The 23,558-nt window shown below is 44.5% G+C and overlaps 1 protein-coding gene across 14 annotated transcripts in view; it reads left to right on the top strand.

Annotated features, from left to right (window-relative positions):
• The window catches only part of lrrfip1b (leucine rich repeat (in FLII) interacting protein 1b), a 31,718-nt gene extending 10,028 nt beyond the window's left edge, over positions 1–21,690 (top strand). Inside the window, exons 3-21 of one of the 14 annotated variants that reach the window (XM_060049019.1) lie at positions 1,182–1,199; positions 2,180–2,227; positions 3,840–3,884; positions 4,365–4,415; positions 6,962–7,042; positions 7,762–7,806; positions 9,462–9,539; positions 9,854–9,889; positions 10,006–10,131; positions 10,807–10,977; positions 11,825–11,917; positions 12,358–12,450; positions 12,740–12,832; positions 13,132–13,246; positions 18,478–18,527; positions 18,668–18,788; positions 19,029–19,108; positions 19,349–19,453; positions 19,733–21,690. In XM_060049019.1, coding sequence (XP_059905002.1) covers positions 1,182–1,199; positions 2,180–2,227; positions 3,840–3,884; positions 4,365–4,415; positions 6,962–7,042; positions 7,762–7,806; positions 9,462–9,539; positions 9,854–9,889; positions 10,006–10,131; positions 10,807–10,977; positions 11,825–11,917; positions 12,358–12,450; positions 12,740–12,832; positions 13,132–13,246; positions 18,478–18,527; positions 18,668–18,788; positions 19,029–19,108; positions 19,349–19,453; positions 19,733–19,843 — 1,560 coding nt within the window. In that variant the 3' untranslated portion in view covers positions 19,844–21,690. Of the gene's footprint in view, positions 1–1,181; positions 1,200–1,231; positions 1,275–2,179; positions 2,228–3,839; positions 3,885–4,364; positions 4,416–6,961; positions 7,043–7,761; positions 7,807–9,461; positions 9,540–9,853; positions 9,890–10,005; positions 10,132–10,806; positions 10,978–11,824; positions 11,918–12,357; positions 12,451–12,739; positions 12,833–13,131; positions 13,247–18,477; positions 18,528–18,667; positions 18,789–19,028; positions 19,109–19,348; positions 19,454–19,732 lie in introns of those variants that run through there. The other 13 variants (XM_060049029.1, XM_060049020.1, XM_060049021.1 and 10 more) reach the window with 13 other exon arrangements.
• Positions 21,691–23,558: the final 1,868 nt, after the last annotated feature.

Below are 23,558 nucleotides of genomic sequence, written 5' to 3'. Positions count from 1 at the left end.
GGTCCTGGTAGACTCAGAGAGGGTCCCTATACACTGAGAGAGGCTCCTGTTTGCTCAGTGGTCGGTTTCTTGGTTTCCCTTCATTCCCATATGGTGAGTCTTTCAAAGTAACTTTTGTAACATTAATAAGGAAACAGGAAAAAACGCTAACACACAAAAACAATGACAGAAAAATAGACATTGACAGATGTATGCTGTTTTATTTAAAAACATTTCCGCAAAAAATCCACAGAAACATTTTATGTTTAACTTTATGTATTGCTTTAATGGAAATGGGTTGTTGAGATAACATTAAGGATATATGTGATTTTATATTTTTGGATTATTTAAATTAGCAAATTAACTCAAAGACAAACACCAATTAATCACACAAATGGAACCAGACGTATTCATAATAACTTTGATCTTAATAGATTCATATTAACTCAGACATAAACACATTAATATTGACCTGGCACCACGTTCAATCTGAGACGTCAGGGCACTGAGGGGTTTGGACAGGGTTACCAAGGCGACCAGGAATGGAGCTCTGGATTTAATCCGTTTTTGAATCCAGGAGGTTGATAAGATGTTATACCGTCTAAATGTTAACACTGAGGAGCACTTTTCATCACATCTGGGTGTTTGATCTCATCTCGACGACATCATGTGCGCTTGTTGACAAGCTAATTTGTTTTCCTAAAAAAATGCTTTCCTCATCAATGTTTTGCCTGTCAGTGTAATTGACTTCAGTGATACAGCATTGTAGTCTCAAAATCTAGTCTCCTCGTCTAAAAGATAAACAAGTCCATGAGATAGGCAGTTAAAAAAACACACGCAAAAACAGAAATGTGTGGTGTCTTCATCAATATGGGAATCTGCTTGGCTGAGTAGCGACAAACACTAACACATTTCCTCCACATTGAAACAGAGTAGTCGCAATTAATCAGGAATGGAGTTAGTTAAGTTAAGAAGTGCCAACAGTTACAGGAGATTACGCATGTCAGAGTACAACCCCGTCTGAGTGTTTCTGAATGCATTAACACCTTCCCTCCCACTGCCTCATTTCTCTTCACTCATTTATCCCACACTTTTTCCCCTGACTTACCCCTGTTCTTCCCTCTCTCTCTCTCTCTCTCTCTCTCTCTCTCTCTCTCTCTCTCTCTCTCTCTCTCTCTCTCTCTCTCTCTCTCTCTCTCTAGATGTATAACTCTCAGAAGGTAGGACTCTTCCTCCTCCTCAATCTCCACTCTTTTCCATTTTATATTATGTAGCCACTCGACACTAACAAACAGGTTTGTTCATTAACTTAATTTGTCACCATCTTTCTCTCTCTCTCTCTCTCTCTCTCTCTCTCTCTTTCTCTCTCTCTCTCTCTCTCTCTCTCTCTCTCTCTCTCAATCTATGAATTATGACTGAAGTACCCCTCTCACCTAGATGTGATTGGTTTTGACCTGGAATCGTCTCTTTGACTATTCTGTAGCTGTTCTCCGATAACATCTCTTCTAGCTGTTCTCCTCTCACATCTCTTAAAGCTGTTCTTCTCACATCTCGTCTAGCTGTTCTCCTCTCACATCTCTTCTAGCTGTTCTCAAATGTCTTCTAGCTGTCCACTTACATCTCTTCTAGCTGTTCCTCTAGCTGTCCTCCTCTCACCTCTCCTCTAGCTGTCCTCCTCACATCACTTCTAGCTGTTCTCCTCTCACATCTCTTCTAGCAGTCCTCCTCTCACATATCTTCGAGCTGTTCTCCTCTCACATCTCTTCTAGCTGTCCTCCTCTCACATATCTTCTAGCTGTTCTCCTCTCACATCTCTTCTAGCTGTCCTCCTCTCACATCTCTTCTAGCTGTTCTCCTCTCACATCTCTTCTAGCTGTTCTCCTCTCACATCTCTTCTAGTTGTTCTCTAGCTGTTCTCCTCTCACATCTCTTCTAGCTGTTCTCCTCTCACATCTCTTCTAGCTGTTCTCTAGCTGTTCTCCTCTCACATCTCTTCTAGCTGTTCTCTAGCTGTTCTCCTCTCACATCTCTTCTAGCTGTTCTCCTCTCACATCTCTTCTAGCTGTTCTCCTCTCACATCTCTTCTAGCTGTTCTCCTCTCACATCTCTTCTAGCTGTTCTCCAGCGTCTGCTCCTCTAACATCTCTTCTTCCTTCCCGCCCTTTTTCGGCCGTCCGCTCCCCTCCTGGCTGTTCTTCAGAAGTATTATGGTCTGGACAGCAAGTGGCGTCATATTGAAAAGTGGATGGTAGGAGCGCGCCCAGCCAGAGTCCTTCCTGTGGAACCCGCATGACCTGTGACCTAGTACCCTCCTGCGCTTTTATTTTGAAATAGCCGTAGACTTTTGTGTCTTATGTGTACTTTGCCAGCTCCAAGGGTGTGTATGGGACGATGTGGTGGTTCTGGACTAGCTACTGCAGAAGCCTGTCAGTTCGTTGTTGTTGTGGTTGCCTGCATGGGGGCAGGGCTAGGGGCGGGTCAGACGTGGATTAGTCTGAGAACCTCCAATACTAAAGGTTTTCTCCCACCCAATCCCTACTAATCCCCCCCAACCCCCATCAAGACCTGCATTATGGTGTTGTGTTGTGTGTGTGTGTAGTACAGCATGTGCACAACTAGATATTTGGCAAGTTAATGTTGTGTCTGTGTTTCTGTGAGTGTGTGTGTGTGTGTGTGTGTGTGTGTGTGTGTGTGTGTGTGTGTGTGTGTGTGTGTGTGTGTGTGTGTGTGTGTCTCTATGTCTGTGTGCTGGTGCAGCATGTGCAATACTAGATAGCTGGCATGTTAAAAGGTATGTGTGTGTGTGTTTGTGTGTGTGTGTTTGTGTGTGTGCACGCTGTGTATATATTGCAGCATTTGCACGACTATATATCTGGCTTGTGTGTGTGTGTGCATGTCTGTGTGTTTGTGTGCACGAGTGTGTGTGTTTGTGCGTGTGTGCATGTGTGTCTGTGTGTGTGTGCATGTGCGGGTGTATGTATTAGGGATGGGCAAAACAATGCTTTTCCGGGAATCAGTTCTTTCAGTTCCGTTCACCATCACGATTTGTTCGTTTGATTCGTTCATTTGATTAGCTCACTAAGTCAGATGGTCTGTTAGGTCATTTGCCAGGGAATTGGAAATGATGGAATAAATGTTAATCAACATGCATGTAGCCTACTACTTTCTAGTGTTCTGGCGGAATTACCCAGGTTAGGTGTAAATATTAAGCATATATATAAAGCACATACGTGCCTTTCTTTCATAAATTTCCATAATACATAATGGGGTGCAGTAAGAATTAAATGGCGTCTTCCAAACAGCGCTAATAAGCAGTGAAGCACGTTAGCAACTAAACCAAACGAGACTCGTAATGGTAGGTAAAATCAATACTCTATCAAATCATTTGTGAGCAATTGTGATGTAGAACAAAATAAAAAAAAAAGATAAAGTGCTTGCATGATATTGAAGCCTACAGCGATCGTTAGTTAACTTGTGTGGTGGTGCCTTATCATTTGTTTACCCATGGGCCATGGCAACACGATTGCTACCTGCTCTCATTGGCTGAATCGATGAGAACGTTTTAGACTCAATCAATATAAGGAATCAATAAAAGTTTGTACATTTTATTTTCGTCATGATGTTTTTGTTATACGTTGAAAAAAATAAATAAAAAATCAGTTATTTTGTTTTGGGAATCAATTCACGTCGTTCACCTCCGGGATTCGTTCGTTCGACCGAATCGTTCGCGACCGGCCCATCACTAGTATGTATGTGTGTGTGTGTGTGTGTCTGTATGCATGCTCTCTCTTTCCATTTCTCTTTATTCCACATGTTTATGTCCTCTTTGTTCCTCTCTTTCTTTTTCCCGGGGCCACCAGGAGGAGAGCGAGAGGTACTCTCACCCTTCAAGAAGACATACCTCGGTCTGTATCTCTATTTGTCTCTCTATCTCTGTCTCTCTCTCTCTTGCCCTCTCTCTCTTTATGTCTGTCTCTCTCTCTTTTTCTCTCTCTATTTCTCCTTCCTGTCCATCTATTTCCTTCAATCCAATGCCACTAAACACATTAACTCCTCCAAACATCTGCTTTGTTATTATTCAGATGTTTTCTTCTCAAATAACCAATCATAACGACACCAGTAGGTGTGTGAGCGCAGGCGTGTCAACCTGTCAACCTGTCATCCTCTATTGATCTCACAGTTCGTAGGCTCGTGTCCTCAGCAACCAGCTGGCAATTATTTAAATTAGTGATGCAATGTCTGACACACTGTATGTGTGTGTGTGTGTGTGTGTGTGTGTGTGTGTGTGTGTGTGTGTGTGTGTGTGTGTGTGTGTGTGTGTGTGTGTGTGTGTGTGTGTGTGTGTGTGTGTGTGTGTGTGTGTGTGTGTGTGTGACCTACCTCAGATCTCAGACGATGAGGAAAGGATGTCGGTTGGAAGCCGGGGAAGCTTCAGGGTGAGTTTGACCTCTGCTGTTGAGAAATGTTCTTCCTTTCTCTCTCTCTCTCTCTCTCTCTCTCTCTCTCTCTCTCTCTCTCTCTCTCTCTCTCTCTCTCTCTCTCTCTCTCTCTCTCTCTCTCTCTCTCTCTCTCTCTGTCTATTTTTCTCCCTTTCTTTCTTTCTTTCTTTCTTTCTTTCTTTCTTTCTTTCTTTCTTTCTTTCTTTCTTTCTTTCTTTCTTTCTTTCTTTCTTTCTTTCTTTCTTTCTTTCTTTCTTTCTCGATTCTATCTTTCTCTCTTTCTCTTTATATCTTTCTGTCATGTCAACAACCGGAGACATCTTGGTCAGCAGACCGGTCCACTCCAACAGCAACACACCTGATATATGCTGAATTTGTGAAGATATATCTTATACATATGCGTCTATATATATGTGTTGAGGATAACGGTTCAAACTCTACGTTCCTCTTACCTGCTAGAGTCCTCGATCACCTGATCACTCAGTAACTAAATTGCTAATGAACAATTTATATTATGGATTTAAATCCAAGTATTACATCTCAGCTTGAAACATTATAACATCAATAATGTTCACATTTGCTCCAAATGAGGGATTTAAAAGTTTTTAAATCTATGAATTCTCTCCTATTGTAACGGGGGGGGGGTTAGGCAGAAGCAAAGTGCACAGACTGACAATGGTGACAGGGCAGTCCAAAGGTTTATTGATTGCACAGATGATCTGGATCGGGCAGGCAGAGTAAACGGGGGCAGGCAAGAGTTCGGGGGCCGGCAGGCAATCAGGTAGACTGGGGGTACCGTCGGGCGGGTGGGCAGACAGGCCGGCGAGGGGTCGGTATCAGGAGGGCAGACAGGCCGGCGAGGGGTCGGTATCAGGAGGGCAGACAGGCCGGCGAGGGGTCGGTATCAGGAGGGCAGACAGGCCGGCGAGGGGTCGGTATCAGGAGGGCAGGCAGGCAGGCGAGGGGTCGGTATCAGGAGGGCAGACAGGCCGGCGAGGGGTCGGTATCAGGAGGGCAGACAGGCCGGCGAGGGGTCGGTATCAGGAGGGCAGACAGGCCGGCGAGGGGTCGGTATCAGGAGGGCAGGCAGGCCGGCGAGGGGTCGGTATCAGGAGGGCAGACAGGCCGGCGAGGGGTCGGTATCAGGAGGGCAGACAGGCCGGCGAGGGGTCGGTATCAGGAGGGCAGACAGGCCGGCAGGGACTCGACAACAGGCGGGTGGTCGGACAGGCGAGGGTTCGGTAACAGGCAGGATCAGCGTCGGAGAACCAGTTCTGGAGTTGCAGGGAAAGCTCTGTGAGTAACGAGAGACGATCTGAGAGAGACTGAGTAGAGAGAAAGGATTGATATAGGGGGATCACAGGGGAAGGTGGTTGGGCTGATGAGGTGGGACCAGCGTGGCAGGCAGGTGAACGGGAAAATCAGGAGCGGACCATGACACCTATTTCTGCATCATGAATGCATTTCTCCATAACTTTAACTCATATGCATCCCATATCTTCTATATCTATAACTCCAACTATATAGCCTCTATCTATAACTCCTTTATATACCTCTGCTATATATCTATATCTCCTACACCTAAATGTGCTAGATATTTATTCTCTATGTATCTATCCTATATCTGTATTTCCATTACCTACATCCCCTATATCTAGATCTGCTAAATATATATATCATATATCTACATAGCCTATATCTAGATATTCTAGATCTATATATCCTATATCTATAGAACATTTAGCCATATCTCCTATACATATATCTGCTTTATCTATATATCCTGTCTATATCTCCTATACCTTCTCCTCCTATTTCTTAGTCCGCTACCTGTATATGCCCTGCACCTACGTCTGCTCTACGTAAATCTCCTAAGCTTAACGTCCTATAGCTTCTTCCACTTCACCCATGTCTCCTCAATCTATATAAACTTCATCCATCTCATGACGGTCTAGTTTTCCTTCTTCACTTGACGTGTTTTATTTAGTATGTTCCTTTGAGACAAACCTCTCCTCTCACCTCTCCTCTCTCTGCCGCTACGATATTTTCCTAAGCATATTACACTCTCTCGCCCTCTCTCTTTCTCCGTCCACTTCCTCTCTGTCTCCATCTCTCTCTCTCTCTCTCTCTCTCTCTCTCTCTCTCTCTCTCTCTCTCTCTCTCTCTCTACATCCCTCTCGCTCTCTCTGCATCCCTCTCTCTCTCTCTCTCTCTCCATTTCTCTCCATCCCTTTCCCTCCATCTCTCTCTGTCTCTCTCTGTCCCTCTCTCTCTCTCTCTCTCTCTCTCTCTCTCTCTCTCTCTCTCTCTCTCTCTCTCTCTCTCTCTCTCTCTCTCTCTCTCTCTCTCTCTCTCTCTCTCACCCTCTCTCTCTCTGTCCCCCTCTCTCTCTCTCTCTCCCTCTCCCTCTCTCTCTCTCTGTCCCTCTCTCTCTCTCTCTCCGTCTCTCTCTCCCTCTCCCTCTCTCTCTCTCTGTCTCTCGCTCTCTCTCCCCCGTGCGACCGTGCCTCTGTCACTCACGTGATGCGTGTTTCCGTCCCCAGGGGGCGCCGGCCTCGGAGCTCCACTGCAGCAGCAGTAGCTTGCCCTCTCTCAGACCCCAAAGCTCGGCTCACAACGGACGGGTGTGTCCCCCATTCCAGCTCACACCCCAGCCCCCTTTATATATTCATCAGCCCCCTCTACAGTCCCTTCTGCCCCTTCAGCTGCACTGCCTTTTAAAAAAGCATGCCAACACACACACACTCACAAACACACACATATGCACACACTCACCCTGTCACACGCACACTCACTCAATCGGTCAGTCAGTCTCAGCCTCACGGATGCAAGCACACACACACACACACACACACACACACACACACACACACACACACACACACACACACACACACACACACACACACACACACACACACCTAAGTGTAGTAAATGTAGAATACTTATCAGATATTGCCGGTTGGATCCTTCCAATTAAAATCCATTTGCATTGACATTTATTAATGGACCAATATAACTCATTTAGACACCACAGAGTCTCTTAAATTGGTCTTCATATTAGACTTCATATTCAACTCATATTCGGATCTATAACTAACAACATGAGTCTCCCTCAGCCAATGAAATGAAAGGGACATTGCTTGGCGTCAGTCAGAAAGAACACGTGCAATTATACAGTTTCACCAGTGGAGGCACTGTCCCTTCAGTGTGCCTCGAATGCTCAGTTGTTCTTCAGGTTCTATTCTAGGAGGCATCTATTCACAATTATAACTTTTAACCCTCTATCCCTGGGTCTTTTCTTTTTTTGTTCATTTGTTTTTGTCTCTCTTGCACTCCGTAGCCTTCCATGCTATTTAGCGAAGGCCCTCGCTCTCAAGGTCAAAGGGTTGGTCTCTCTCTCTCTCTCTCTCTCTCTCTCGTTTGTTGTCTCTCTCCCAGTGTCCTCCATCACCTCTGCATGTCTTGTCTTCCCTCGTGGTCGTGACGTTGTCGTCTATAGAGAGTAGTTGTGGAACTCATCACACTGGTATGTGAGCTGGTTGGAGGCTAAAGTCTCAGGTTGAATGATGAAGTCCGTGGAGTGTTGGACTGTATGAACCGTCGTGGTATTGATGGATATCGGCTGATTGATTGGTCGGTAAAGTACATCTTATCGTGTGTTTGCTAGCAGGCACATGAGCGGCTCCTATCTGATATCAACAGCTTGTTGCCAAGAGGTCAGCGGTTGTCATGGAGATGCGTGAAGAGAATGTTGTCTGGGGAACGTTCAGAAGCAACAATGTTTGACAACTCCATCGTGATCGTTTGGATTACACTATCGGCTGAATGATCTTGTGACACACAATGATCAACAAAATACACATTTTGGATTTCAACGCCCAGAGTGCTTTTGATTATTCACAATCAGAGTACTTCAGTAATCCTGAAAGAAATTCTCGCAATTCTAGAAATGTTACTTTTGATTTCTAACTACAATTGGTAATGTATGTGTATATATATACTGCCTGCAATATGTATATAAACAGTAGATGCTAGTTATATTACGAGGATGTGGTTATGCCAATAGGTTGGTACAAAGAGTTTGTGAGTAAAAGACAGCTGGACGTAGTTGTAGTTGGTGTATTCTGTACAACTTGGGTTTGGGGGTTGGGGGACAATGACAGAACCCCTTTATTCAATTTATTTCCTCTACAAAAGTGATTTGAGCCCACTTTTTGTGCTTAAACAGAAACAGAGAGGCTATGTGAAGAAGATACTATGTTTGTCGCCCTATGGGTGTGAAAACACGTAGGAGGGTGCTTGAACAACTGAGCACCGCGTGGAAGCGCACCAGTTACAGCCTGTGAGTGCGTGTGCGTGTGTGTGTGTGTGTGTGTGTGTGTGTGTGTGTGTGTGTGAGTGCGTGTGCGTGTGTGTGTGTGTGTGTGTGTGTGTGTGCTGCTCCCTTCATAGTACTCCTTACCTCTGTTTCTCTGTTCTGATTGCTCAGAATTGTACCTGTAATTAGACCTATATGTTATATGTTGTATTTTTTTGTGTCCTCACATTATCCAGATTGTTGTTTGAACCATTTTTATTTGAACAATGTTCAAACCCATACAAATTCCCGGTAAAAGTCTGTTGGTCACATGTCCATGGCGTCCTATGCCCTTTACCCCCTAACTTCCACAGCATCTCCCTCAGTATGCCGTACAGTATTGCAGTGTCTTCACACATACACCTTACTTTACATTTTGACGCCATCCAGGATAGATAGTGTTATAATACGTCACAATTTATTTGAATAGGGAAAAATCTTTCTTCATGGTAGAGTCTCTCTCTCTCTCTCTCTCTCTCTCTCTCTCTCTCTCTCTCTCTCTCTCTCTCTCTCTCTCTCTCTCTCTTTTGATTGAGCAGCCCCTAGTGGTAGAAATTACACGTACCTTTAATAAAAAAGAAAGAACCTTTCTTTGCACCTCCCTTTCTTTCTTTCCTTCTCTAATTTTTTCCTTTTTCCTTCCTTCTATTTCCTTCTTTCTTCCTTGCTCTCTCTCTCGCCAGCCTTCAGACTACAGTGGCTTTCTCGGCTCCAGCTCTCGGGCCTCTTCCAGGGCCAGCTCAGCGCGTGCCAGCCCAGTGGTGAGGCCCCCTCATCGGTCACACCCTCTCACCCGCTGCCCCTGCTTTTTGGCCTTCTGCCCGCTTTTCTCTTGCCGTTTCATTTTAACCAAATAAACTAAAACTGAGAAAAAGGGTTGCAAAATGAGGCTCTTTTCTTGCTTGCTGCTACATCACACAGGCCGTTTATGCCCCCTGGTGGCCAATTATGTCGCTGCAGCTTTGCAGTCCTTAGGTCCGTCCTCTAAAGTCCTCAAAGGTGTTTCAGGTTCTGAGCGACCTGAACAACACCATTACCTAATCAACAACTAATACATGTTTTTTACTATGTGCAGGTGGAAGAGAGACCTGAGAGGGATTTTCTGGATAAAGTAAGCATTTACATACATGCACCAACAGAAATGTTGGACTTAATCAAGAGAGAGAAGATTGACATATCCACACTCCTGCTATTACAAGGTTGTGACCGGGCCTGTGTTTCTCTCAGGGCTCCAGAACAGCTTCCACCCTATCAGCAGCCACGCTGGCCTCGCTGGGCGGGCCTTCGTCCCGCAGGGGCAGCTGTGATACGTCGTTCTCTGTGGAGACGGAGGCGTCCATCAGGGACATAAAGGTACTCAAAGGCAATCAGTGTGCTTTCATTTAATATGAACCTATAATATATCTATATTCTGTTCTATTTTAAAGATGGCCCTCGTATATCTGTATAATATATATATATAAAGATGGCCCCTGTATATCTCTATAATATATATATGATGGACCATGGATATCTTTATGATATATATATGTAATATATATATTATGTATATACTGTATATATATATATATGAATAATGGCCCCTGTGTATCTGCATGATATATATATATATATTAAAGATGACCCCTGTACATCTCTATCATGTATAGATATAAATGACACCTGTATATCTCTATAATATACATAGATTGAGATGGCCCCCCTTTATATCTCTATAATATCTATAAATTAAAGATGACCCCTCTGTATACCTCTATAATATATCTATTAAAAGAGGGCCCATGTATATCTGTATGATTAATATACAGATATATTAATTACCCCTCTGTATCCCTATAATATAACTGTATTAACGATGGCAATCGTCTACCTGTATATATTTATATTAAAAGATGGCCCCTCTATATCCCTATAATATAACTATATTAACGATGGCATCGTCTACCTGTATATATTTATATTAAAAGATGGCCCCTCTATATCTCCACGCCCATTAAACACTCTGGACCCGGTTGGTTGTGGCTCCAGGACTCTCTGGCGGAGTCGGAGGAGAAGTACCGCAGAGCCATGGTGTCCAACGCCCAGCTACACAACGAGAAGTCCTACCTCATGTACCAGGTGGACACGCTGAAGGAGGAGCTGGCCGACATGGAGGAGCGGCTGTGGGAGAAGCACCGCGAGCACGGCGACAAGACCAAGGTCAGCGGGTCGGAGGTCAGCGGGCGGAGGTCACGGGCCTCCCGTCGCGTTTCTGACACCTGGGTTGACCCTGCGTAGGCAGTGTGTTCTGCTCTCTGGCATACCATGAGTGTGCAAGAAACGGCCGTAAATTATGCTTTAAAGGTGATATGTCATACCACCAGGTGTGAGTGTGATTAGCCGTTAGAAGCCATTTGAAAATCTGCCTCTTCTGACATCCCAAGTGGGCGTGTCCACCTGGATGTGTGCTGGATAGATCAGTCTACCAGCCTACCAAGTGGACTACTGTAGCAAACTCATCTATCCGTCATCAATCTAGGTGGACACGCCCACTAGTGATGTCACAAGAGGCCGATTTTCAAAACGGCGTGTAACGGCTAATCACACTCACACCTGGTGGGATAATATGTGACCTTTATACCCACCAAGCTACATTTAGTTACACTTATCCATATTTCTCCTTGAAACAGTGCGATATTTTTTGTGTCTATACATGATAAAGCTATGTACGATAAAAGGGATACACACGTTGTGTGTTTCGCTCATGGCTGGTTGAGGCAGCCTCACGAGGCCCAGAGTCAGACTGATTGGACTCTGGGGCTGGGTGGGGCTGGGTGAGGCTGCACCACTGTGCTGCACCCCTGTGGTCCACCACAGGTTAAACCAGCCATCCATGTCACCACACACCCTCCCTGACATGGACGCATGGAATACCTGCTCTAAGCTTCAGCGCTGCAATGAACCGGTTTTCGACAGCCTGTGTCCTGGAGCCCAGTAAGGCCACTGAGGTGGCGTGTGGGAGGGAAGATGTGCTGCACACGTCATGTGGCGTCTGTTTCTCTTCCAGGAGTTGGACAGGGAGAGACACGCCCACGGCATCCTGCAGTTCAAGTTCAAGAACGTGGAGCAGACCCTGAGACAGAGCGAAGAACTGCTAAACGTGAGCACACACGGACACACACACACACACACACACACACACACACACACACACACACACACACACACACACACACACACACACACACACACACACACACACACACACACACACACACAGACACGCATGCACGCACGCAGACACTTACACACAGACACACACACACACGCAGACACACACATACGCACTCAGAAAGACACACACGCACGCACGCACGCACGCATGCACACATACGCACACACACATTTGTGCGTCTTCGTGCATCTCTGGTTGGGGTGAGACTAAACAACTTATTCCTGCTCTTGCTATGAAACGTTTCTGCTCCAGGCTATCCCTATCTCTCATATGCTCACATACTTACCTACCTTTCCTCCTTTTCTGTCCTCTGTCGCTTCCCTTACTTCCTAACGCACTTCGTGCGGGAAACTTCCTGTGGTCAGGAGGTGGCACAGCTGCGTCTCGCGAGAGACGGCAGTGCCAGAGAGATCACTGACCTCCAGGAAACCTTGGAGTGGAAGGAGAAAAAGATAGCGGTACGCCATCACTGTAAAGGCTAGTACTGTACTAGCTGAACCAACTGACATTGGCTAGCATGATTGCTAACCACGCCACTGAGAAAAACACTTTATTTTCTACACTATTGCTTTCTAACAAAAATCAAGCCACTAACTTTCTCTGACAAGGTACTTATTGAATCTTCTAACTTCTCTTTGCTTTTCTCTTTTTTTTCTTTCTCGTATTTCTTTATTCTTGACTAACCACCGCTCACGTCTCTGGCACCAACCCCTCACGGCCACTTCCTCCTTCTCGGCCAATCGTCAGGCCCTCGAAAGGCACGTGGAGTTTTCAGACTCTGTGCGGGGAGAGCGAGACCAGCTTAGGGGGGAGGTGGTTCTACATAGAGATTTGCTCAAGGTAACGGTTGATTTGAAGGTTTATATATATTAATGAACAGAGCATGAGACTTCAAGTCAAAGCTAAATTTGACACAGTTAATTGAAACCCTGGGATGAAAATGATGTCATTAACTGTGAGAAACATGATATATGTGTACAGTATATACATACAAAAGGTTATTTATATATATATATATATACCAGTATCTATATATAGTCCACAAGTAGATCAACTAGTCAAACATTTTAGACTTGATTTCTTTCTACTCACACATTAAATATTTGTTCAACATGTGCTATTTTATGGTTTCCCAATAGAAACATGGAATAGAGCTGTCACCAGAGATTACCACCAATGGTGATGCAGGCCAGATGGGGACCGATGGCACGGACTCACAGGAACTCCTCGCTGGGGGTGGAGAGAGCATGCTTGGTGAGTTGGATGCTTGACTTATGAATTGACGTACTGCCTCCTCTGCTCCTCTGAGCTGGAGGTATGGTTTTATAATAACCATTGAACAACGGCACCTTAAAGGTATAGTATGTACAGCCTGCCGCTAGGGGCCCCTCAATCAAAAAAATAACAAAAAACGTAGTTTGATGACGTTGTGAAGGAGCGTGGGATCATGGGAGTTGTTGTCTTCACCACCATTGCTGGTGAAAATATCTGTCGTGACTCATGTTGTGAATTCAGTCTCAAGTACGAGTTTTATTGAAGTTACGTTTAGTCAGGTTCATTCACGTAATTTAATTTAATTTAAATGAAATAGTTGCAAGTAAAATAAGGTTTACTTACCATTTGTTGAGTCGACTACCCAAATAGTTGTAGATAATGTTATGTGGGTATTTCTGGCATCTCTAATTCTGAGACCTGAACCCGTGATTTATTCTATGAATGGTGGTGCCTCGCGGTGGTGGTGCTTCGTGGCACCGGGCAGCGGGGCTCCGGTGGGAAACAATCGCGGGCAACAATCCCTTTCTCCTCCATGTCGCGGTTCATGTACTTCAGGGAGTCAAAGCCAAAGTTCCTTTCCCCCAATTCCTTCTCAACCATGGCTGAGATAACCCCACTACGAGTCCAGTTGTGGAAATACCAGAGACGTCAGAGAACCGACGTGTTATGAACCATAACACCAACAGCAGAACGGTTATCCAAATAACAAAGAAGTGTACAACACTTGCGTTACAGAGTGTGTATTCACACACACACACACACACACACACACACACACACACAGAGGCAGAGCAGGGTAGCTCTGCCTTTTACATCTAACGCCATTTCTAGCTACTGGGGGACCATCGGCAGTCTAGGGCAACTCATATTAATGATAGACAACCTCATAAAGTGACATTTTCATGCCATGGGAACTTTAAGGGTGGGTTTGCAACATCAGTCTTTAGAGAAGTGTGCTTGATAATGTACTTGAACCTGAACTATGCTGTACTACACTATAATTGTATTTTCTCCTCAGATCCCTTCGTGATCAATTAATAATTCTGATACATTTTTGTGTTCAATCTTCATCCTCTTTCAACACCTGTCTTTTTCTCAGCACCTTCGCTCTGGTTTTGTTTGTCCTTCTCTCCAATTACCCCATAATTGTCTATCTTAATCTATTCTCCAACCAATCAGAATGGATGAGGCTTGTCCTCTGATCCGGTGTGACTCTGAACTGACGAAACTCTGCTTGCTCCTCTAATTTTTTCCTTCTCAAAACAATCTTGCAGGCAGCATACAAGAGCAGCAGACAGATTTCAACTCGGGCCGAGCACCAACAGGCAGTAGTGACCATCTGACGGAAAACGTAACCGATAATATCTCCCCTAAAGTACATGACGCTTCCCCATCACCTCCCTGTTCCCTAGTCGGGGAATACACCGGAATAGACGCGAGATCAAAGATAGGGATGGAAAGCCATTCGAGCAGAAGAGTGAGCAAGGAAAAGTACCCCGTAGGACCGGACAGACGCGGTGGATATCCAATCAAAACCGAGGGAAGAGCAAAGCAGTCAATCAGAAATGAACCCGCCCCTTACCATCTGACTGAGGGAGGTATAGAGTACACGATCCAAACTGACAGGGCCAAAGGACTGAGTACTTGCAACAGGACAGACTCAAATGTGCAGCCTCACAATGACAAATATACAAAGTTCACCTGGAATCATCTCGTCAAGAGGGCAAACAAGGAGTCACTTAGCCCCGAGAGGCTCTCTAGAAACAAAGCAGCTGAATTCTGTTTTGGAGGAACCAATTTGCATGCAGCGTCAAACTCAAACAAAATGGATCCGTTATGTGATGGGAATTACTACGAGCATCCAATGAAGGCCCATAAATCAGGGCTTGTTTCTCCTCTGTCTGCGGAGGCTGGCTTCCTCCAGAGCAAAGCAGTGGCGTTGAATGGGTCTTCTGGCAAACAACATTTACTAAGTGGGGAGAATGAAAAGAATCGGCTTGCAGTCACAACTGTACCCTTGACTTATAAAGCCATTTTGCATCCCTGTTTTCATTTATCAGTAAACGCCGCGCGCAAAGATAAACAGGAAACAAGAAATGAGGTAGAAAACAATGCTGGAAATATTCAGCATGACAAAACAAGTGATTTCGATTGTTTCACATACACCCAAGACACAGAAGGTGGGGAGAAGGTTGTCAATTGGGAAAAGGCCGTTCTTTGTATCCCTGTTGAAAATCAAGAACAAAATAATGGACCAACGGTTGAAGATTATAACGCTCCCATACCTAACAGAGAGTGCTGCTCTTCTGCGGAGGAAGCAAACCTGGATCAGAAAACCACGGGGGAACCAAAGACTCAAATAGAACGAGCAGCGCCTCTCCTCATTGGACTGGAACCCTTTGGAGAATCAGGCCAGAGGAGGGGAAGGCATTGCGATTTTGGATCAACTCTTGAAATAACCTTAGAGGAAGAGTGCCCAATTGTGAAGAATGAGAATCTTTGGGACATGGGTGGGATTTGGTCCAGACCAAGAAGTCAAACACACACAAATAGCACCGTAACTGATGATGCCGTGTTTGTGCAACATCCTGATCCAACCGGTGTAGACGGTTCCACGCTTGGAGGGGAAAACCGTCGGGCAAAGCTGAGTGAGATACAGTTAACCACTCCATGGGATCTCCCGTATCAGCCTGACGCTTCTAAGTTGTACCACGCAGACTATAGTCCACAAACATTCAAGGGTGAAAAGAGGTCTGATGGAGGTATATCACAACGGGAGGAGCATGCTAGCAAAGAGGGTAAAGTGGAGTTCCTTATACATGGATCTGGACCACAAGACCAAGAACTTCCTAGAAGTGGAGACTTGCACTCAGGGAATACCAGGGATGCTCTTACAGAGGATATGTGGCTGTCACGGGGCGCAAGCGCTGACGCACGTTCGCAATGTCCAAGGAACAGGGTTGAGGTAGGCTCTTCCAAGCCAATGGTCTTGTCCTCCTCTCCTACAGAGATGTGTTACGCTGCCGCTCTCGGGGAGGCTGTTCAGGGCATGATGAAAGGGTTCATGGATGATCGCCACATGGCTGCAAAGATCTCCAAAATCCTCCCTCAGGTACCACTCTTATTCCAGCAGTGGCTATTGACTCTAGAGGATATACAGGAGAACCACACAGAGAATTTGGAGGATATACGGGAGAACAAAGCAGAGAATGTGAAGGACATACAGCAGAACCACATGGAGGATGTAGAGGATATACAGGGGAATAACATGGAGAATTTAGAGGACATACAAGGGAACCACACGGAGAATGTAGAGGAGACCACCGTCGGTCAGGGTCCTTTGGGTGACTTGAAGGGGCCCCTGTGTGATGCAAGTCATACCCTGGATGGCTTTCAAATGGCAGCACATGCACTTGTATTAAAGGACTTACCTTATATGAGGGGAGCCCCTTCCTGTCCGTTTCAGCAGGGATCTCCAATCACCGACACCATGGAACATAGCGCTACTCGTGTGAAGAGGATTAACTCCACAGAGAACCAAGAACCTCCGGTCCCCGTTTTGCACAACAGTGAATTATTGTCCCACGTTGCCACAGTGGAGAGGAGATCCACAACGAAATACCCCCGTAACTTATTTGGAGTCATCGGTGGAGTCCGGCGGAAGAGTTCGAGGGTTATGAGAAATGGCAACCAAGAAGTTGAGAGAACCCCCTTGAGGGGCGGACCCAGAGTAGAGCTCGAGCTTTTAGGAGCGGAAGACCCCGGGAATCAGAAACCCCAGGGGGAGTTAAAGACGGCGACCGATTGTGACGAGATGGTCCCCACAGACTCTTCATCAAAGACCGACGTTTGGTCCGAAGGTCAGGAAACCAAACCCAAACGGCACAGATTCCGACTGATAACGTCCAAACATGTTGGACAAAGGCCACAAAGGGAAAAGAGTGGTATAGAAATGCTCGTCTATGAATTTCAGGAAATGGTCATTCCGGAAATTCAGGAAATGGTCATTCCGGAATTGGCCATGATAAACCGTCCCCTTTGTGAGAAACACTTGAAAGAGTGTCAAAAGGCAGCTGGGATAACCGCACACCTGTCAAGGCTAAGTAACTGGCATCGCAAAGAAGATTCCATTGGATTACTGGACAGTTGTGTGGAAGCTAACTTGCTAGCTGGAACAGAGGCGACAGCAAAACACAGATCGACAGCACAGCTGGAGCTAACCATATTACAGCCGATAGTAGAGGTCTTTGTTCAAGAAAGAGAAACCTCTCTGGTGCCAGTGTGTGTTAAACAACAGCAAGGAAGGAAGGGCCTTTCTTATAACGAGAGAAGAAACCAAAAGGGCTGCAGCATATCCTAGACGTACAAATCTGTCAATATGTGTCATCGATACAATATACGATACGATACAACTTTATTAATTTATTGTTTAATTAATTGTATGGATTTCAAAGGAGGTTTGAACAATAAATAATGTACAGTGTGTGTGTGTGTTTTGCTAATTTAATTTTAAAAACCTTTCATCAATCATTAGTTTGATGTCTAAGTGTTGTATCACTCTCAGTGAGACTATCATAATATGTTTGTTTTGTTTGTATCATGTGTTTATTTTGATTTTCAATAAATAAAAAAATAAGAACAAATGTGAATGTCTGTGTGCATTTGTGCAACAAATTCTTCAATGAAGTTCCTAGTTTGCTGTTTAATGTGGATATTTGTTCATTTGATATTAATTAATGTTATTAAATGCAATGAAAACAAATGAAATTATGACCACTTAGAGAAGGATTAATGAGGGACGTAAATTAAGACAGCAGCTGTCTGAACCTTGCTGAAGGATTGGTCACCCAAATTGTACTTTGATTATAACATTTAACAAAGTTTATTGTAAAAACAAGTGGTCCAGCTCTCTCACATCACATGAACGTGGTAAGGTCAACCGGTCTCTCATTCTAATCACAATCAGAACAAATCAATCTCATGATTCATGGCGTTACACTCATGCATGGCTTATAATAAACACTTATGAATGTGTTTGATGATTTCTGGTACCTTTTAATTAATTGATTCTATCAATTTATAATGTGATCTTTAATACCAATTGCAGGATTTTCTAAATTTGCATGGTGCGTTTCATAATGTACTGTAATGCATCTACATGTAAATTGTTGAATCACACACCTGATGTCTTCTTATCATCATGCCTTCAGAGCTGCGACTGAAGAAGCTTGTTGACGAACGGGAGAGTCTACAAGATCAGGTGAGTGTTAAAATGATCTATGTTCTACGGTAATGCTTGCAGTTCTACATAAGTGTTTGTCTGTCTGTGTTGTTAGGGTGTAAATATGAAATGGTAATTGAGTATAAGTGTGTGTGTGTGTGTGTCCGTCTGTCTAACAGGTCAGGCGTCTGAAGTCTCAGTTGGACCAGAGGCAGAAAAACGGATCAGAGATTCCGGTTGCCGAAGGCGATGATGACCTCCTCGAGAACGGCCTAGACCCCCACATCCTGGACCTGCAGAGTGAGCCCCCGTTCCCCCGAAACTTAAAAAAAAAAAGTTTTCTAATAATCTTGTAATAATTTAGTAATCTAATAATTTAGTAATAGAGATTCTGTTTTGCACAAAATCTGATTAGAGCCTTGAATTGACTGTTGAATCATTCACTCAACCCTATTCTCTTTTCCATGTTTCTATCCATAGCCAAATGTTTTATGCTGGAGCTGGTCGGCGTTGACGTGTGCTCTTTGCTCTTTGACACAGGGGACGCCAACCGACAAATCAGCGATCTCAAATTCAAACTGGTGAAATCAGAACAGGAAGTGACCGCTCAGGAGCAGAACGTACGAAACACCTTGTCCTACATCTTACTCATTTGTATCATTTGTCATTTGTAAATGAACCGCATGAGTTCTAGTCCACTAGTCTTCCTGGGGTCCACACACAACACAGCATTGGTAGTTTCTCCAAGTATTTAACAGGTTGAAATAAAGTTCACTTTGCAAAGCATTAATCATGAAATGCACAAAACTCCAGAAAATAAAGACAATACACTTCTGTTAACCTTTGACCTTTCCCTGCAGATCATACGGCTGGAGGGCCAGGTGTCACGCTACAAGACGGCGTCGGAAAGTGCCGAAAAGGTGGAGGACGAACTTAAGGTGGAGAAACGCAAACTACAGCGAGAGGTAAGATGTCCTCTCGCTCTCTCTCTATACCAGGTTTACTGTCTTCTGTCTCTCTACCTATCAGCCATACACTCCCCTAGGTATCTGTAGTACATTTCACAATTGTTGTCTTTTTTGGTGTGTGGTTTAGAAGAATAAAGATACATATTGCCCTACTTACCTCTCTGTGTCTCTCTGTGTCTCTCCGTCTCTCCATCCGTCTGTCTGTGTCTCTGTCTGTCCGTCTGTGTCTCCGTCTGTTTGTCTTTCTGTCTGTCTGTCTTTCTGTCTCCCTCTCAGCTGAGGGCAGCCCTGGACCGTGTGGAGGAGGTGGAGGTGAGCAACAGCCACCTCTCCAAGCGCCTGGAGAAGATAAAGGCTAACCGCAACGCACTGCTCGCCCAGCACTGACTCTCTCTCTCTCCCTCTCTCTCTCTCTCTCTCTCTCTCTCTCTCTCTCTCTCTCTCTCTCTTTCTCTCTCTCTCTCTACCTACCTTTCTCTCTCTCTCTCTCTCTACCTACCTTCTCTCTCTCTCTCTCTCTCTCTCTCTCTCTCTCTCTCTCTCTCTCTCTCTCTCTCTCTCTCTCTCTCTCTCTCTCTCTCTCTTCTCTCTCTCGCTCAACCTCTCTCTCGCTCAACCTCTCTCTCTCTACCTTTCTCTCTCTCTCTCTCTCTTCTCTCTCTCTACCTACCTTTCTCTCTCTCGCTCAACCTCTCTCTCTCTCTCTCTTCCTGACCCCCCCTGTGGGGGGAGCTCTCTGCGACCCGTCGAAGGCAAAGTGCAATACGGACGAGTTTGGAGTCGCCAATCACCATGGCCTCGCCTGCCAGGCATATCCACGGCCCGTCACTCGTTGACCTACAGACAAGACAATCAAGGTCGCTGGACGTTTCCAGACAGACTGGTGGACTGATAGTGCACCATACACAGAGGGTAAACCTGGCCTGTTTGGTTTGGGAAACCAGCACAAAGCTTTCCCAAGGAACAGCAGGTTGGGGTAAAAGCCGAATTTGATAGTCCCGGTTGAGTTGTGGATACCCAACCTCGCCAACGCTACGTTGAATGTGAAATCCATTCCCTGTGATTGGTGGAACTCTTTGCCCTGTTGGCAACCGACCTCCCCACCCCGGCAATGGTGATCCTGGATACAAACATCGGCAACAAAAAAGACCTAGGGGAACATTTGTCGTTGCAATACATATACATGTATCTTACACAACTGTGTGTAATATATATACCGTGTACCCTCATGGGTGTCAATGTGATGTAGCTTCACAACCCCTTCAGACCACGCCTCCATCCCCCCAAGACTCAAGCAACATTTTGTTCATCTTTTGTTTCAAATCTCATTATTTCTGACTTGGAATTATCTAACCTGAATACGTGTATCCAATGCACTACACTTAGTTCTCCGAAAATACAGGTAAGAGTAGGAAAAACACAGGACATTATTTGTATTTTTTGTGCATGTTTTATATCCTCTGGATGTGAACGCGTATCTCTGGGATTAAATAGAGGGTAGCAGTGTCATTTCTAAGGTCTTTGTTATGAGTGGCACTACCTCTTCTTGGACACTAGGGATCACCATATCTTCCTACAAGCTAGAAGGAGAAGAGATTTCCTGGATTCTGCTGGATTTGGCATGGTCTTGCCTTGGTTTTCATGTAATTTCTTTATATATATATTTGGTTCCGCAGACTGGTGTTTCGTTTTATATCTTGCTTTTTATTGTTTGTAGATCTCAATGTTGGGGGTGGGGGGAAGGATTTATTTATTGTGACAACAAGGATTTACTCCTTTAAGGGAACTTAAACAGCTCAGCTCAGACTCACTCGATCGTTGTAGCCCGAACGCAGATTTTTTATTCTGGAAAAATGTGTGAATGGTTAAATATAGTTAGAAAGGTTGACACGATTTGTAAACATAACTGCTTAGATGACATAATATAACAACAGCGACGTGAGGCTTCTTTACAATAGAAACAGTCAACATGGTTCTTGGGATGAATTATCACCAGCTAATAAATGGCAAAATAGGTTCTCCGTGGCAACCTTTCATTTTGAAATGCTTTGCCCAATGAATGACTGAACTATGTACCGAAGTATCTCTGCTTGTATGAACACAAAAAACTCCTACATTTTATTTCCATATTGACGCTACTGTAACCTGTCACAAGCTAGCCTGTACTTTGGAATCCCCGGAAGATTGCAGGGATCCCTGTGCTGAGCACTTCAAATAAACTACTATCATACAAATCCACTGATGTTCTGCCTGGTAGCTCACACGGTAGCAGCCATTAGTAACTGATGTTCTCGGTGGTAGCTCACACTGTAGCAGCCTTGCCATTAGTAACTGATGTTCTGGGTGGTAGCTCACACTGTAGCAGCCATTGTTAACCGATGTTCTGGGTGGTAGCTCACACGGTAGCAGCCCGTAGTAACCGACCTTCTGCCATTACACTGGTAATCTGGGGGTCCGAGGTTCAAGTCCCTGTTCAGGTGACTCCTTATTGTCATTTAGCTTTTAATAAAGCTAGTTATGTGCTAATATATTGTTATACCTATTTGGAATGTGTGTATATGTTCATAACACACAAGTGAATTACTATGTTAGATGATTAGGCAAGAGACCTATATAGGCCCATTCTAAAGATGGATAGGGGTCAAATTGCAGTATTCAAAATGCACAATTTGAATACTATTTATTGTAGGTAATGCATTCTTCTGTTTATTTGTACTGTTTCCAAGAGTGTCTGGTTGCACAACTGTGGCCCGCCTGATAAAATCCATATTTTTTTTACATTACAATTTACATTATTAAACTCTTATTAACACTGTATGTAACTTTGTTCCCTAGAATCTTCAATCTTGTTTAAAATCGGACCATATTGACACTACAACAGCAAGTGAATACTGCAGTGAAAAGGTAGCATTTTAAGGGGGGCCGCCTTCCATTCAGACTTAACGCCACTCCGACATTGACGTCTAATTGTCGTAGTGGCGGCGCTTACATTGTTTTCAATTTATTTGTTACCAGCATTCGTAGTGTTGATCAGCAGAGAAATAGTCCACCAAAGACGTTGACGTCGCCTAGCAACCGAAGACGCTGGGGTTGAAAAGTTACCGGACTACTTGAGGAGTGATACCAAAGACGTCATTAGAGGCAAAAAGTCCTTTGTTTTCCTTGACAGCAGTCAATTATAATTAACAACGGTGAATTATCAAATATAATACACCGCCGGAAGTTGTGAAGTCGCTCATTAACGGGTAGACAGTGCACTCGTGTGGCGACAAGCGGTACATAATGTATAATGCAACAATGACTATATTTGCCATTCCGCCCACTTACAAAATAAACTGCAATTCCTACTGGATTAGATGCTTCATGAGCCACCTCCAGAACGGATGCTTGTTGACATTGTGTCTCTGTTAGGGATATTGTTCCGAATACCCCTATGCATTTGTGTGATTTGTTAGCCAGACGATAATGCGCCCTTAACACTAGGTGGGGACACATTCCATTTTTTTTACATTGACGCATACTCGCATATCGCTCTAGGTCATTCCACCATCTGTCGTTATTACCGATTACTGAGACGGTCGCCATTTAGCCACCCGGCCGATTACGTCCGCCCGGCAGAATTAGCTTATCGAGTCCCATTATGCTTGACACCCACATTGCCGCATGCAACTATATTTTATCATTATTATTATTATAATTATATTTTTATTGTTATTACTTTTTCAAATTGAATTGAGGATTTCATTGTCACTTTGCATATTAAAATACACTTTGAATAACACATTTTCAAATTACATTATGAAATGCATAATGAATTGTCAATTGCATAATGCAATAACTTATTGAATTGCAAATTGCATTGTCATTTGAATTTCGCGTCATATATGCTTCCATAGGTGCCTTTTAGATACGTGCAGTCACGTGGTCGTTCACCGGTAGAAGGCGGTGAATATCTGCGGTTGTGTAGACTCTACGGTAAAGGGGGGTTGGCGTGTGGTGCTCATGGGTCAGATATGGCCGTCTCTCTGTCTCTCACCTCAGGGTTCCCCGGCACTGCTGAAGCAAACCACACGGCTCCACGTGGCGCTTTAGTTGGTCCCAC

Source organism: Gadus macrocephalus, chromosome 4 (genome assembly GCF_031168955.1).
Source record: "Gadus macrocephalus chromosome 4, ASM3116895v1".
NCBI classification, from domain to species: Eukaryota; Metazoa; Chordata; class Actinopteri; order Gadiformes; family Gadidae; genus Gadus; species Gadus macrocephalus.
This window is presented reverse-complemented; position numbering and strand designations above follow the sequence as displayed.